This window comes from Falco biarmicus, chromosome 8 (assembly GCF_023638135.1).
Source record: "Falco biarmicus isolate bFalBia1 chromosome 8, bFalBia1.pri, whole genome shotgun sequence".
Lineage (NCBI taxonomy): Eukaryota > Metazoa > Chordata > Aves > Falconiformes > Falconidae > Falco > Falco biarmicus.
Genome location: NC_079295.1, coordinates 63939958 through 63956311, shown reverse-complemented (window position 1 = coordinate 63956311; position 16354 = coordinate 63939958). Strand labels below are relative to the sequence as shown.

At 42.0% G+C, this 16354-nt stretch overlaps 1 protein-coding gene across 3 annotated transcripts in view; it reads left to right on the top strand.

Moving 5' to 3' along the window:
- The window catches only part of FNIP1 (folliculin interacting protein 1), a 70319-nt gene that overhangs the window by 37985 nt on the left and 15980 nt on the right, over positions 1–16354 (top strand). For 2 of the 3 annotated variants that reach the window (XM_056348760.1, XM_056348761.1), the window contains exons 3-11: positions 1600–1743; positions 5972–6072; positions 6310–6384; positions 6916–7007; positions 9589–9672; positions 10686–10757; positions 11494–11629; positions 12183–12384; positions 13178–13263. In XM_056348760.1, the coding sequence (XP_056204735.1) occupies positions 1600–1743; positions 5972–6072; positions 6310–6384; positions 6916–7007; positions 9589–9672; positions 10686–10757; positions 11494–11629; positions 12183–12384; positions 13178–13263 (992 nt within the window). The remainder of the gene's footprint in view (positions 1–1599; positions 1744–5971; positions 6073–6309; positions 6385–6915; positions 7008–9588; positions 9673–10685; positions 10758–11493; positions 11630–12182; positions 12385–13177; positions 13264–16354) is intronic. The other variant, XM_056348762.1, reaches the window with a different exon arrangement.

Here is a 16354-nt window from a genome sequence, read left to right as displayed (position 1 = left end):
CTAAATCTCGCCCAATAAAATCTCACCTAGGGCCAAATAAAAGTCACCTATCCCTAACTGTGGGCGAGATTTAGCAGGGAAAAAAGTAACCTGCGCAGCCTAGGACAGATGCATGGGATTCCCATCTTGTCCCTCATCAAAATCCTTTGGCAGCAGTAGGGGCAGTCATCTTTTTGTATATTTTTTTCTGATTATAGAACAGTCATGAAGTTACCACCCTTTGCCTTGGGTATTTCACACTTTTCCTTATGCATTTTCCTTTTTGCATAGCTATTAAAGATTGCACTAGTTTGAGATGCGGACGTGTGAGTCCAGGGGAAGCTGTGACATGTAACAGCACTTCTGTATTTCCATCTGTCCCTCGAATCTCACTTCCCGTAGGGTTTGCTTCCAGCTTGCTCTTACTGGTTTGGTGATTGTATAGGAAATGTTAATGAGGAAGATCTTAGGGCAGAGTTAGTATGTAATTTTGAGCAGTGTAGACTATTTCTGTCCCCTAGTGCTGCTCACTAGCAAATTTAAATAATGCCAACCTTACGTGGGTGTGTTGAAGTGTAATGAGTATATGAAAAATACGTTAAGATCTTTAGGTGAAGAGGGTTGCCTAGTGCAAGTGTAAATGACGTTAACACGGATGCTGATTCTGCTTGGGATACTGAGATTCCACCAGGGAAATCGCAAATGTTTTTAGTGAACAAAACAGTAGTGGGGCATCTCCCACGCAAGTGATCGGTAATACTGTGTGTGTGTAGTGGACACAGGTCCTGCCTACCCTGTATGTCAGCTCCAGCTCCGCCTGAGCCCTCCTAACTCCCTTTTTTGCTATGCTTTCTGTCCGAATATTGCAGATCACCCTTTGGACCATTTCTCCATGGCTTTGTGAAACTTTTCTGGCCTCTCTGTAACACTGTGTTTTTAAGCTTTGTCCTTTCTCAGCCTCACAGTTCCCTCGTACTGAAAACAAGAGGAGCATGTCACCTCTGTGCCACTCTTTAACAAGACCGGGGACTTAGACACAGCTAGGGAGAGATCTATAAAAATAAGTGTCTTTTCTCTCCACTTACTCTTGTAGTGTGAATCTTTCTTGGATTGTGTGTTGTTCTCGCTTGGTTATTCCTAATCAGTGTGTTTTCCTGTACATCGTGAACTGCTCCTGGTCGTGATCTGGCTGGCATCGTTGCTCTGGAGGGCTGTGTCCATCACACTGCCATGTCACCTCTGCCCCAGTGGGCACAGGGAGCCAGATGAAGACAGCTGGAGCCTATTGTTGCCATCCTTCCATTAAATGCTTTGGTACTGTTCTTTCTGCTAATCTTGGGTCTAAAAAAGTAGTTGGTAAAGCTTCAGGGTCGGACGGCTACTTAGGAACATGGAGTTGGAGTGACCTGTTACCTCCTAGCTAACTGGAAGTAAAACAGCTCAGCTTTTTTTCCATACAGCCAGGCTGCAAGAGATAATAATAAATATTCTGTTAACTGTTTTCCTGGGGTGTAAGCCTTTCAGCTGTTAAATATCTTACTTAAACAGGGTAGTACAATGCTGCTAAATGGTGATTTCAGGTCATGGGTCTTCGTCAGTCACGTGTTGTCTATATTTCAGAAACTCTGCAGTGATGCTCAAGTGAGAGTTTTTGGGAAATGTTGCCAGCTGAAGCCTGGAGGAGACAGCTCTTCTTCCTTGGATAGTTCAATCAATTCATCCTCCTCGTTCTCTGATCCAAAAGAACAATGCCCAAAATACCAGGTGAGTCACTCTTCCTGGGTTTTTTTTGCGTAACCCATGTCAAATGCTAATGGCAGGTGAGGTACTGAATGTTTTAAAATGCTTGAAATTAGAAGCTTGTGGTGGAGAGCAGTTTTCAGACTTTGGTCCTAACTCAGTAACGTTTAATTCTGTAGCTTTGAGTTTGAACAAGTCTAAAACCAACCAGCTGGTTCTCTCAGGATGTCTCTTGAATGGCAGCAGTTTCTCCAGGACATTTACTGTGTCTTAAGACCCAAGTGATAACACTTTTTTGGTACAACCAGCCTTGGCTCAAATACCTTATCTTGGTATAGATGAGGTAGTTTATTTTACATTATTGCTGAATGCCAGGGAAATAACAGAGTAACACGCAATCTATTGGGATAGTCTGTGTAACAAGGGATTGGGTGCATTAGAGTTTAATTTTGCTTAAGAGATTTTGGCCATGAGGGTAGCTAGAGTCATCTGACACGGATATATTTCTGTCATCTCTCCTTCCATGGATCACAAGTGTTTTATATTAAGCCACCCTAAAATAGATCTAAGCCCTTCCACTCTTTGTAATGAAGTAATTGTGTGTTTGGGGGAAGCTGCTATCTCCACAACCTATTCTGAAGTACAGTACTACTGATGTCTTAATCTACCGTAGATATAAATGAAGAACCTTTCAGTGCTGACTTTCCCACTGTCACGTTAGCTCCTCTATATTTGGCAAACCGCGTATTCTTGTTTTCTCTTTCTCATCACACTCTTTTCCACAGCTTTAGTAAGGTGGCTGAAGATCTGTTTTCCATTCCTCCCTTCCTGGAAGGGCATTTAGCCGCAGTTATGAAAGGAAGAGGCGTTTCTGTCAGCAGCTTCCTTCCAGCATAAAATAACCTCCTTCGTGCATTGTGTGACAAGCAAAATGATGCCCCCCACTATCCATAGATTGTCTCTCCTGCTGGGAGGCTCTATGCAAACAATGGTCAACATTATTAAAGGAAATTAATTTTAGTGGTTGGCACAACAGCGTATTTTAAAGCTGTGGAAAGTTTTCCTTTTTAAGTCCCCATTTCCTCACGCGTATCCTTTAGTCAAAATCTTACTGAGTTGAACTGCAATGACGTGCAGCTATGTGACCGGCTCAGAAAGCGTGTGATAAACTTTCATCTTCAGTTGGTTTCCACAGTGTATTTATTGTAAAATATCTACTGCATTCCCTGTACTCCTTTCAGGCTTCCCCAGCAAGTGAGCAGAGCGCCATAAGTACAGGAGTTCTTTACTGCACAGTAAAGTTTTGTATCATGTGTGCAGAAGGGCCAGAGTAAGTTTGTCCAGACAGACGTTGGTCAGCCTGGCATTTCCTAACTTCCAGCTGCTGTGTCTAGTAACCTCGGGAGTTACTTAATGTATTTGCGGTATTTATAAGTTTGTTTGTTTGTTTGTTTTGAAAGCTGTAAAATGGAAGTCCAAATAATACAATGCTGTAGGACTTTTAAAATAGTTCTTTATGTTTCCCATTGTTTAAATACACTTTGACTATATATGAGCGATTTCAATTGCAAGGTGAAATACAGGATTTTGTTCCAGGCTTCCATATTTTTAATTACATCCTATCCTTCCCTCACAAATGTGATTAGAATCCATTAAGATGAAGCTGGCTGGTTCTAAGCTTGCCCACAATTACTTGCACATTACGGTGCTGGCATTACCTCGGTACCTGCTTGTCAGTGTAGTCAGGGCTGAAAGCCTTTCTGATCTGTTTATGACGACATTTGTCATCTGTTTCTGTACTGCATTTTTAATTTACATAGGTACTTAGTTATTGATAGGACAGTAGGTACAGTAAATGGAATACTAAATGCTGTGAATATATTCAGAAATATAATTTCCAAATCATGCAAATTTTACTACCTCTAATATGCTAATGTGCAGTAACAAACATTGGTGGGTATTTTATGATCGGTTTTTATGTGGGCTTGTAAATATGACCTAGGGAATTGGTTTGTGTCCAAGCTGTCAGTGCCGGAGGTTGTGCCCTTTTTGCCAGATGCTCCTTGGCTATTTTTTGTTTGAGTTTTTAATATTTAACTCCTTTCCTCAGTTGATTGCACTCTACTTTGGTCTTGAGTGACCTTTATTTTGCAGCATTAAAGGCCCAAAGAGTTGAGCTGTAGCAGTGTTTCCATATTAAATGCGTTACATATGTGTATCTTCTGTTATGCATGGTAAAATTATTAAGTGTAAATGAAATGCCAGACTGAAACAGGCCATGGGTGCATCTTATCATGCTCTTTGCCTTCAGCATTGCTTGTCTCTGTCTTTCAGAGGAAAGGGAAACCCCTATAATTAAATTTGAAAGCAGCCGATTTTCCCTTGCTTTTTTAAATTCAGTTGCTTGACAAAGAAAATCAATACTTTATCTTAAAGTATTTTTCCTCAGCTTTAGAATTAGATTTTCACAACAGCAGAAAGTTGAAACCAAAACCAACCATCAAGGGCCTGACATTCATTCAGAATGAGTCCTTCAACTGGAGATCTGCAACAGACTTAAAAATAACAATCATAACATTTGGCTGTAGTAATTTGCAGTGTTCTTACTTCAGGATTTCATGATGCTGGCAGACCTGTCATTTCCTAGAGCCATTAACATCTGTGCCTGCATTTCCTTGGAGCTGCTGGGTCATACTGACTGATTTTAAAGTCTAGTTTTTCCAGTACTGCCTACAGTGCACCTAGGCAGCGTGATATCCTGGGAGGTAAACATGGAAATTTTGTGAAACCCAGCAAATGATCAGATTTTGCCCTGACATACGCACGCTAACAAACCTTGCAACTGTATCCTCATTTTTATAACTGCAGTTGCTTTTAGTCATCCCCTTTCTTTCTTGCACTGATAGCAGATTTCAGAGGTTAATGGTATGTCTGTTAAAGTACCATCATCTTAATTGAGAGTGCTTGAGAAGAGCTAAAAATTGAAAAGTGTTCGAAGCGCGTTGCCTTTTGGCTGATTAGCATTTCCTGGCTCTTGCCCTTGTTCTGCGGGCTAGCGTGAGCAGAAACATAAAGTGGTCATTTTCATATCACTCCTTACTGCTGGCAGGAGTCTGTGATGTGGACACCCTGTCCCCTTGTTGTGGTCTGAGCTCACTGTCTGATGCTGGGCAAAATATTTAGGTGTATTCCAAGCCTGGGTAGGAATCTGAGTGAGGATCCTGGTTGTTCAGAGCTTGGATAACTGATAGAGAGGTATGGTGCTCAGCATTTTCCAAACACAAGGTATTTCTGTGACTGGTTTTAGGGGCCTTTTGGAGGGAGTACTCCAAGAAGTGTTGTGAGTTGTCATGCACCTTGGAGGCAATGCGTTGCTGTCTTGCACAGTACCAAAGTACCTCATCTATGAACTGCCTGAGCTCTGTGAGTGAGTGATCACGATATTTTCAATTATTCAGGGCAAGGCACAAATGGAGACCCAGCACTCATGTTCTGCTCACCTAGAGATGAAACAGCCCTGGATAAAGGGACAGTAATAACAGTTGTTGAAGGTATACAAATAAGATGATTGTCAGCTGAGCAGTTGTCTCCACTCAATTGCCCTGAGTAACTTTTTAATTTTAGATTTTTGCTTGCAGTGTTTGATCTAGCCTGTGATGTGGCATAATGATGTTCCTCCTTTGTAGTTAGCCAGTATGCCTTGCAGCAAGCTCTTAGCAACCGAGAAGCAGAAGTTGCACAACCTAATCCTGGCATCATGACGCTGCAGCTCTTTGCTGGTACCATCACGGGAGCAGCAGGGGAAAATGCATCAAATATAAAATACCATCCATGGATAAGTTAGGAATCAGTCTTTGTCAAGAAAGCACCGGTCCAGCTTGGCTCCGATGCACAGTCCGTGTAAGATCTCTATGAACTTGTAATCCTTCTTGTCAAGCAGACACAAGGTTTAGGCTTAATGGCTCTTACTCAGTAAAGAGTGTTGTCCCACTGCTTCCCCTCACCTCCTGTGGATGGGTTAAGCTTTGTTGCATGTTAGTGGTTTAGCTCACAGCCAACGTGAAGACTGTTTTCTGTGATGGCATTATCTTCATTGAACTGTTCAACTTAGCGTGTTCAGCAGTGTTACAGCAGGATATTTTGCATGTTTATCTTTTAAATAAAGAATTATTTTCCTTTGTTTTATATTGGCTTGACAGAAGTATGCTTCTAAAATGCTTAAAAATAAATGTTGAAGGGTATTTTTTTGCAGGGTTCTCGGTGCTCCTCAGATGCTAACATGCTTGGAGAGATGATGTTTGGCTCTGTGGCCATGAGCTACAAGGGCTCCACGCTGAAAATTCACCAGATCCGGTAAGATTAATTTTTCAAAAGACTCACTCCTTAGTGCTAATATGTAATGAATTGAATGCCGCAAGTGGAGAGTAAAAGGCATTTCTGAGTTTGCTTTAGGGTTACTCTGATGTCCCTTTTGACATAAAAGACTTACATTGTGTTTAGGTCTGTAAAATCTGGAGGGTTGTGGAATGGAAAGCACAAGCCTGTCTTGGCACTGTGTTTCTGACTGACATCTTCCTTTTTGTCCTCTAGCTCACCTCCTCAGCTCATGCTCAGCAAGGTTTTCACAGCTCGCACTGGAAGCAGCATCTACGGAAGTTTGAATACGTGAGTCCGTTACAAATTGTATCTATTGCACATAAGCAGATGTACGTAAAAACACAGAAGTTTGTTTTTGGACCTTCCATATTCTTTCTCTAGAAAAGTAACTTCTTGTTCCCTGATCTGTTACATCCTGTCATTAGTGTCCTCACCTTCCCTTGTGGTTCTCTTGTTTGCTTTAAGCAAATGAATGAACCATTCCTTTGATGCTGATATGGTGAAGCTTGATCTTGTGAGATACAAATGTACCTGCAACCACCAAAGGAGAAGGGATGAGGACAGAACACTGGAGTTGGGGAATTCAGTCCAAGGTGAAAAAAAAGATGTTAAAAAACATCTGGCTTCAGAGGGTTCAGTGTTTAGTTTTCTGTGAATTAATTGGCCCACCTGAGGATGTGACTCAGGCTATGAAAAGCTTTTTCTAGTGGAAGCCTGCCTTCTTATCTTGTCCATTCTATTTGGGCTATAATGAAGTAACTCTGTATTCTACTGAAATGCAAATCACTGGTTTAGTTGTGTGTTTTATGTTTGTAACAGGTTGCAGGACAGTCTTGAGTTCATTAATCAAGACAGCAATACGTTAAAGCCTGACCACAGTACAATTATGAATGGACTTCTTGGGAATATAGGTAATTAAAACCAGATTTTATTTCCTGCTATCTTTAACTGAGTAATCTGAGTAAACTGAGAGTATGAAAGTCTTCTAAATAGAAGCAAATAAAAAAAAAAAAGCTAAAGACATAACAGATTAATATCGGTGGGGTTTAGAGGAGAATAAATTGGACAGTTCAAGGAATTAACAGTGGTTCAATATATACAGCTGTACATGTATATATAAAATGCATAATAGAAATATTTAGATATACTTAAGTTCAAATACAGAAAATATTGGAAAATAACAGTCTGTAGAGCTTTCTAAGCAGCATGTTTGAGATCAGGCAGGATTGATTCTGCCTGGCTCAGTTTCCCAGTTTTATTTTTGTTAATAATTTTCATTCTGTTCTGTACTCTGGCCACCTGAGTGCATGTGGCCACACATTCCATGCTTGTGTAAGATAACCTTGCACAGTTGTGCTGAGCTTTGTATCAGATTAGACAGAATAGCTTCTTGTTCTTTCCTCTTTCTCTCTCTGTCTGTGGAAGCTGAGCAGTCTTGAAAACCTTTCTGGCATCTTTGGTTCTCAGCCTTCATGGAAGTGCTGTAGGTGAAGGCTCCATGAACTTCAGATAACAGACAGAGGGGGTCTTGGCTTTCCCCCTGGAGGGCAGCGGGGCTGATAGTAAAGATGCTTCAGTGCTTGGTTGTCCAGTGGAGCAGCCTGATGAGCTCTTCAGCACATCCTCCCTTTCCCTTGGTTTAGACTGCTGACTTCCCAAGCAAATGTCCGTTGTAGTAGGTGGAATATCGGGCTGCTTTCTGCTTTCCAAAATACTGCCGTGTGTCAAACACACTTTTCTGGGGTGGGAAGTAAGGAGTGAATTTGATGACTTTGTTACTTTAACTGGGTTTCTGGCTTTGACATGGTCCTAATTCTTGATGGGTGTGTTTACTTCTCTCCTTCACACTGACTTCGATGAGACAACATTTAAGTATGGGCTTAAATGCTTTTTGGGCTTAAATGCTTTTCAGGCTCAGTAAGGGCCCTTATATAAAGCTCCCTTATATAAGGGAAGCCAATTAAAGTTATAAGAGCTTATTATCTATTAAATGCTTCCTGAATTTACTGAATCAGGAAAGTTTAAAAGATGCATTTTTCTTAATACTGAGTATTTCTGTCAGACTTCAGTTGTGATTTGTTGCAGTGCATGGGTGAATGAGGTGCTTGGTCTAAGAGGAACTCCATCTACTTTTAGGGCTTTCCTGTGGTTCGTGCTTGGCAAAAGTTTGCTGTATCGCCAGTGTGATGTAAACTGCAAGTGCAAATTCAGATAATGCAACTGTTAAGCATGGACTCAGTGTGATGTAGGTGAAGCCAGTGCCACGTGTTCATGCCCGGCTCTGTAGTGAGGGTGACCCTTCCCACCGGGCAGAAAGGGCAACTGCCCCGAGAGCTGCCCCGGAGGTGGGGGCACCTCGGTGCAAGGATTGCAACAGGAAGGGATGAGATTGCCTGCTAGGAGAGGATGCTGAAACGTTCTTTGTAATTGAGCTGCACAAGTTTTCAGTTGGTTCGACAGTGTTGGTTTACAGCTCCCATTTCAGCGCTGAGGGAACCATGGGTAAAGCAGGTAAAGAAGTTAATCTGTAACTGCGGCATTTCTAGCAACTGTGTTCAGCAGCAAGGACTGCTCCTGACTCACTGGCCCTCGCCAGCCTGCAATAGGAGAAGGGTCTGTGTGTTTTGGTTGCGAACTGTTTACAAGCTGCTTTTTTTAGATATGCTGGTTTAAAAAAAAACAAAAACACAGCACTGGTGGTCTTGTCTTTTTCTTTAACAACTGAAGACCTAAGGGGAAGGAAGGGAGCTTTGTTGAGGTGCAACCTTCATGTTTTGTATAATCAGAAAGTTTTGAGTGAGCAGAAGCCTCAAATTGAGGAGAGGAACTGGCAATTAACTCATTAAAATTACACATGCATTTTTCCTGGCTCTCTGTACAGTAAATACACTCTTTCCCTGGTATATCTAGGGTCCAGTATTACTTTTAAAATGGACTGCTGAGACTGCTAACATTTGTTTTCTGTATGATCATTTTACTAAGCTGATGTACTGACTGTCCTCAGAACTACTTCAGCCTGTAATTTTCTGTTGGTTCTACTAAGACGAATTTCTGCCTGCCTTCTCCCCCATCCTCCCTGTCTTCAGCAGCAGCGTTCCTCAGCCACCCCACCAGTGTGGATGTTAAAACAAACATTGTACTCCACCATGAATCTCCTGTTTGTGATCAAGTTAGGCTTTGAGCCTGCATAAATTAATCATTTTTCAACTTTAAAAAAAAAAAAAAAAAAGCCCTTGTAGAGGAACCCCATCGTTGTATGGGAGACAGCGTAAAGCTGGGTCTATTATTTTAATTCTATAAATACTATATAGTCCAAGTGTAAGGCATATCCTTGAACCAACGTTCTTGTTAAGCGTAAGAGCTGTTCTCCTGCATATGTTAGTCTGCATTTATGTTGGCTTATATCTTCTCCCTGCCCTGGCCCCCTCCCTACAGACTGTTCTGCTTTACTAACCTCATTCTTTCATGTGTATTTTACGTTTTGCCATGTAGGTCTTTCACAGCTTTGCAGCCCTAGGCGGGCATTCTCAGAGCAAGGTCCGCTCCGCCTGATCCGGAGCGCCTCTTTCTTTGCAGGTTTGCAGTGTGCTGTGTGCTGTGCTGTGTGGCTAGTCTAGCTGGTGTGACAAAACTGTGTGGATTTGTAGTTTAGCCCTGGAAATAAGATGTATGTATATATATTTTTTTTAAAAAAAAAAAAAAAAAAAAAGCATGTGATGTCTGCTCTCACACCTTTTTGGACACATGTTTTACATCCCCAGAGGACAGCAGGCATTTTAATAGTCCTCTTTGTGGTGGGTTGGTTGTTTTTTTTAATATTGGGAACTTACACATTTAATGGTGGATTTTATATTTCTGGAAATAATACTTCACAGTAGTGTCAATCTGTTTTGACCTGGAGTTGTTTCAACCAATCTGTAAAAACTAAAGCTAACCTAGGTTCATTTGAAATGGACATTTCTTACTTTTAGTGGCTGGGTCTTATTTCCATGGCTGAGTAGCTTTTATTTCACACACACATGTATAAAATATATCACATTTAAAGACTATTGAGCCTGAGACGCTTTTGATCTTGGGTATATGCAGACTGTGAATCTGGACAGCTTACAGCTTAGTTGAACAACCAATGCGATGATCACAATTTAAAAATATTTATTTTCTTCAAGACAGCATTGTAAAATCCTTTTTAAATTATGTATATAATTTAAATATGAGAAAGCTGGTATATGAATGAAGTCATGTTTGTATTGGTTTTGGTGAGTTTTTTGTCTGTACCCTGTGCACTACTAATGTGACCAGCATCCTTCTGGTACATTAAAATTTCATTTTAAAATATCTGTGTAAAGAAACAAAGTGTAATTGTTTTAATTTGTACTAAAATAAACGTATGGACTTCAGAAAAATACATACAAGTTTTTCAGATAAGTGTTTTGGCTTGTTCAGCTAAGCAGTCTTTCTTGGTGATGGCCTTGTGCAGTGCTGTTGATCTGAATTAATGAGCATGTTTTTATTTCATTAATTACATGGAGATCTGCAAACAAGAAAGGAACTGTATATTCCCCTGCTAATTGGTATTCCTTGTTTTACAGTTCATAGCAACCCTATGGATATGCCTGGGAGGGAGCAGAATGAGGACAGAGACAGCGGTATAGCAAGATCTGGTAATGTCAGTTCCATGTGTTAACCCTGTAGACTCCAAAAATATTCAGTAATAGCCACCAGTGAGATGTTTAGACATCACGAAATAGTTTTTCCTGTGCTAAAATGTGATTGTTCTGTTTTGCTATATATAAGCATTAATGCATACCTGTATCTATGTGTACAGATGTTGTAGGTGTCGAGGGTATTGCATTAGGAACCTCACAGAGGTAATCTGAACAGCAGTGCAGTTTATATTAAAGCGTGCTGCAAATAAGCAAGGCAAATTAAATATTAAAATGGGTGTGCAGCATTTCTAAATGATACTTGTCATGTCCTTTCCAAGCTGAGGTGGATGGTAATGTTAAAACATTAATATTTGCCTCCATGACCCCCTCTCTTCCCCCCACATTCAGGATATTGGGCACCTAAGGTTAGGATTGGAAAGGCTGTTGAAGGATGTAACATTACTCCTTTCCACAAGGAATTTCTTGCCCAATACTCAGGGTTGATGAGCAAGGTGCAGCCTGTATGTTGCCTGTTATGTAAAGCTGCAGGACTGTCCCACCCTTGTAGTGCTTGTATATCTTGTTAATACTATGAACTGGTTATTTTTAGATAAGAAACACAGATAAGCAAAAGAAGGCATTTGAGAAGCAACACCAGTTTACCTTGAGGGGCTTCATTTAGTTCCGAGTATTATTTTCCAAGTGCTCTTTCTTCTGAAGAGATTTTTATTTATTCCTCTTATTATTGCAGCATCTCTTAGCAGTCTGCTCATCACTCCGTTTCCATCTCCGGGCTCTTCGTTTAACAAAAGCTGTGCTAGCAGTTACCAGCGGCGTTGGCGTCGCAGCCAGACTACCAGCTTGGAGAATGGGGTCTTCCCTCGATGGTGAGCTGGGAGTGAAAATGCTGGTTGCTGCCCATAGATTTTTCCACCATTGTCAGCTTGATTCTGCTCTTGCCTATGTACTTCTGCTCTTGCTGTTGCTTTCTGTGGCATATTCACAGAGGTGTAAGTCAAGCTGCACTTCAACGCCTGATCTTTTTTAACATCTGTTTTCTTCGTGGCATTCATTGTTTTGGACTAAACTAGAAAGCCTTCAGCAAAATGTAAACCTGTAGGCTTTACTTTTGAGGATAAGAAGCCCTAAAATCCTACTCCAAACAAATGCTTGGCAGAGGTGGGAGAGAAGTAGAATACTATATTCTGATCCCACAGACGCTTTGAATCTGGCTCCAGCTTTTGTGATTGCAGGATCAGTTAATGGTTGCTTGTAAAAAAATTGCAAAGTGGATGTTATCAAAGGTGACAGTTTGACAACACATGCACACAAAAGGTGCTTATTGAAGTTAAATGTTCAAGAATTGAAATTACATAGGAAACAGAGGTACAACTTTAAGCAGTGGATTACGTTAATTTTCTATTTTTTTCATGCTTCAAGGTCCATGGATGAAAGCTTTAACTTGTCAGATGACAGCTCTGGTCCTAGCCAAGGAATTGTTAGGAAGAAAAAGATAGCAATTGGAGTTATTTTTTCACTCTCAAGAGACGAAGATGAAAACAACAAATTTAATGAGTTCTTCTTCTCACACTTCCCTCTTTTTGAGAGTCACATGAACAAACTGAAGAGTGCAATAGAGCAGGTAAATACAATCTCTTTTGATTCTTGCACTTGTATTGCTCTATGTTCCCCCCCAGCCCTGTCAGATTTAATCCCCAACTCTTGTAATAGTTTACAAAAGTGGGATCAGCTTGCTGTTGGGTGTAGGAATTGCACCAGTTTTGCTCCGTGACATCTTTGACGATATTTCATACTGCTCGTAGAAGCACAAGAGGAGCTGAGAACAGAGCATGCTGCATTACAGGGATTGCTGAAAGCCAGAACAGTCGCTGTGCTGTGTAAGCTCCCAGCAAAGCCCTGATCAGCCAAGGGGGAAAGGTGCTTTTAAGGCCACCTCTACCTCCATTTCAGCTGTATCTGAGTGTAGTGGATTGCAGAGTAAGAACCCATCTCTAGGCTCTTCCAGGCTGTAAATAAATACCGAGATTTTTTTTCTTTCCCTTTATTTTACCCTCTGATTCTGGATTCTGATGTGTAGGAAATTTTTGAAGATCGAAGGTTCAGATGTGCGGTTAGATTTGCTTCAAATCTCTCTTATAGGAAATAGTAGTTACTTTGCCCCTACAATGAAAACTTTGACCCCTTTTATGCCTTGAATGATGAAAAACACACAGGTAGTAGAGGCTGCAGTTGCGTGTGCCTCACCTGTCTTTCCTCAGAAATGAAAGTTGGCACTTGTAACATCATTTTATCACTTGAAAAAACTATTTGCATGACTAGTTGCATGAAAGATAAAGTAAAACACATGACTGTTTTCCATTTTTTTGTCCTTCTGTAGCTATGTGTTACTTATCTGTTTAATGATTGTTTTCAAGGCTATGAAAATGAGTCGTAGATCAGCTGATGCCAGTCAGCGGAGTTTGGCATATAACAGAATTGTTGATGCCCTTAATGAATTCAGGTGAGCAGTTTGTCTCCTATCTGTTGTGTCTGTCTCTTCAAAAGCACTCAAGTCTGTTTTAGAAGGATCTTCTTAGGGCAGGATAGGTAACTTACAATGTCTGAAGTCTTCTGCAAAAGTGAGTACAATAAAGGTATTGGTGATAGCAAGCCATGATAATCCATTTGTGGTTTTAGATTTTGCCAAGTGTGTATATCCATCAGGGCTTGGTGTGAACAGGACACAGACGATTAAGGTTTTCTGTTTTTTAGGAAGTAATGAAGCTCCTAGCAACCTCTTGAATTGTCTTTTATGAGAGGAGGGAAAAAAATTGCAAAGCCATGTTAGGGAAATCTTCCTGTAGTGTGTATTTTCTTATGTGTGAGCAAAGCTTTTATTCATCTCTAAATTCCGCTCTAAAGGCGTTTCAGATAACCAGCTACTAAGAAGAAGGACTATCTTTTTCACACAGTAAAATGCAGTATTGTAATCTCTTGCTATCAGTACCTGCTGAGCATCTCCATTCAACAGTTAATGTACAAAGTAAGGCAGATAAGCACATCCCTGGCATTTAACTGTATTTTCTTTCCAGAGTTTAAGTCATGGGGAGGGAATTAAGATGAAATCCGTCTGTTTCAAGTGATTCATCTCCTCTCAGATGGGAGTGGCAAAGTGCTTCCTTTTACAACCAGTGTAGAGCTGCGTTTAAAAGGCATTATAGAAGAGAGCACTCTGATGTTACAAAAAGAAAATCCTGACAATCAGGATGTATTTTACTGAACAGCAAAGGATCCTGAGGGCTCACTCATTTTTCTGCAATTGCAGTTACTACCTGAATGCCACGGATTAGATGGTTTTGCAGGATGAAGGCACAGTGTATTTGGTTTGTTTTCTATTTTTTTAGAACTTCATTTCCATGTAGTTGCATGGAAGGGCAGAGGATATGCTCGCAGGGACAGGAGGCAGGGAAGAGAGCACGTGGGCCTGCGGCGAGAGGTGGATTGGGATAAGCAGTGCCAAGAGAGGGAGCAGAGAGAGCTTGTGACTGCTGGGAGCCGCTGAGCCTGCCCAGGGGCCCGAGACAAGTTCGGCAACTCTGAGCAGCCACGGTGGTTCCTCCACTCCCCCCAGCTCTGCTCTCCTTCCTGCTCTCACCCAGAGCCATTCTCCATGTTCCCACTCCGTGTTAACACCACTCCCCAGCTGTTTTCCCAAAAATTCCCCCCAAACGTTCCCCCTCAAGATACACTCAGTGGACTTTGCCCGTTCTCCTTTGTCCTTCCAAGTTAAACAGTTCCTGAGTGCTGGGGAGGGGCACGTATCCCAAGTCAAATGTAGCAAAAATAACCCTGAAAACACAGGCAAAATCCCCCTTGCTTGCTTTTTCCTCCTTGGAGGGAGGCTCGGTGATGCTGAGCTGAGACGGGACAAGGAAGTCTCCTCTCATCGGGCTGAGGAGGAAAATAATGTCCCGGCGGACATGGGAGGGTTGGCACTCTGCTGAGCACTCTGCTGAGCCGCGGCGAGCACCGTCCTTCACTTGACACGGCCATTGCGCAACCAGCGCTGGGAGCATGTGTCCCACTACCAGTTTTATGCAGAGGTTTCCATGGTGATACAAATATTACCCTGTAGTACTGTAATGAAGTAAATTAAATCCAGTTTAATTTCATATAAATTAATTTCCTGGGGCAGCAGACTTTGGCAATTCTGGTTTGGGTTTGTTTTTTGGTTTTTTTAAGTGAGTGCATTCAGAGGCGTGCACCAGCCAGTGCCCCCAGCCCGGGCAGGTCCTGCAGCGGGCAAGGTCCTCGTGCCTCTGCGGTGTCTCAGGGTGGCAGTGTGTGCTGCCATCAAGAAAAGCGTTTCTGTAACATGCAAAAGCTGTTTGCTTTTCAAAGCAACACGATGTGGGTCTGGTAAGGAAAACAAGGCGTATTTAAATACTGAAGGCTGGATGCAAAGATGCTTTGGCACAGGTCCAGCAAACCCATTTAGGCCAGTATTATCTCTTCAGGCGTCTGCTTTCCCACTGAAGTCACGGGGAAGTCAGGAGCCTGAGTCCTTTGGTGAACCTGAGACTTGTGTTGATTCCTGCTCTCTTAGCAAATTGTGCTGGAGGGAAGAAGGGTGCTGACTTCAGTGGGTTGGTGTTTCTAAAACATAATCCTGTGCTGGTTTAACTCATTGCAGTCTGGGGTGTTTTGTTTGTTTTCTGAAGGAGATTTTTTTTCAGTTTTTTTTAAACCCCAGCTTTCAGAGGTTGTCAAGTGTAGCTAGTGTGTACTCCTGTGGTGATCAGAATAAAATCAAGTCACTGGGGCATGGGGGACCAGCTACACGCTGCCATGCTGATCCCAGAAGGGAGGAGGGAGTGTGACGTTTGTTACCATACCCTCCTGCCACCCAAAAGTCCCCATCTGCAGGGAAGGTGCTGTGGTTGTAGGTCGGCTGGCTAGCCTTCAAGCAGGGTTATTGTAAGGAGCCGGCTACAGGGTCAGCTGGACATTGGCAGGCATTTACCTGCTGGTACTGGAGGGTGGAGGGGGAAAAAGAAGGTAGCAAAACCAACCTCTTCCTTTGCTCTTGTTGTCTCATCCAGCAAAAAACAAAGCTGCCTTCTCTGGAAGGGCTAGGCTGCTTCTGCAGGTTTGTGCTATTGGTGAATTTGCATCAGTTTGGTGCCCAGCTCCAGGCCTACCCTTGCATCATTATTCAATTTCCAGCAATTTTTAATTTTCTAAAGCACTGATGGATTTAGCTGTTAACACTTGACTTAGAGGCTTAAAACTCTCTTTGGATGTCAGCTGTGCAGACACATGACTTAGGAAATAAGCTACTGTACTTGCATAAACATTTCGACTCCCCCAGTCCCTGAGGCCAACGCAGCACATTGATAATACAGATTACGCATCTGACTAATACCTGTGTGGCAAATACACAGACTGGCAAGGAAACACTGAAGGCAAGGCCCAGGGAAACACCTCTCTGCTTTCTGGCAGCCAGATTTGATCCTATTTTATGCTAGTAATTTTTAAGCAGCTTATGCTGCTGTGAACCAAGTGGTGCATTTTGCTCAGCAGTGCAGGCTGGCCCCGGTGCCAGCATGGGA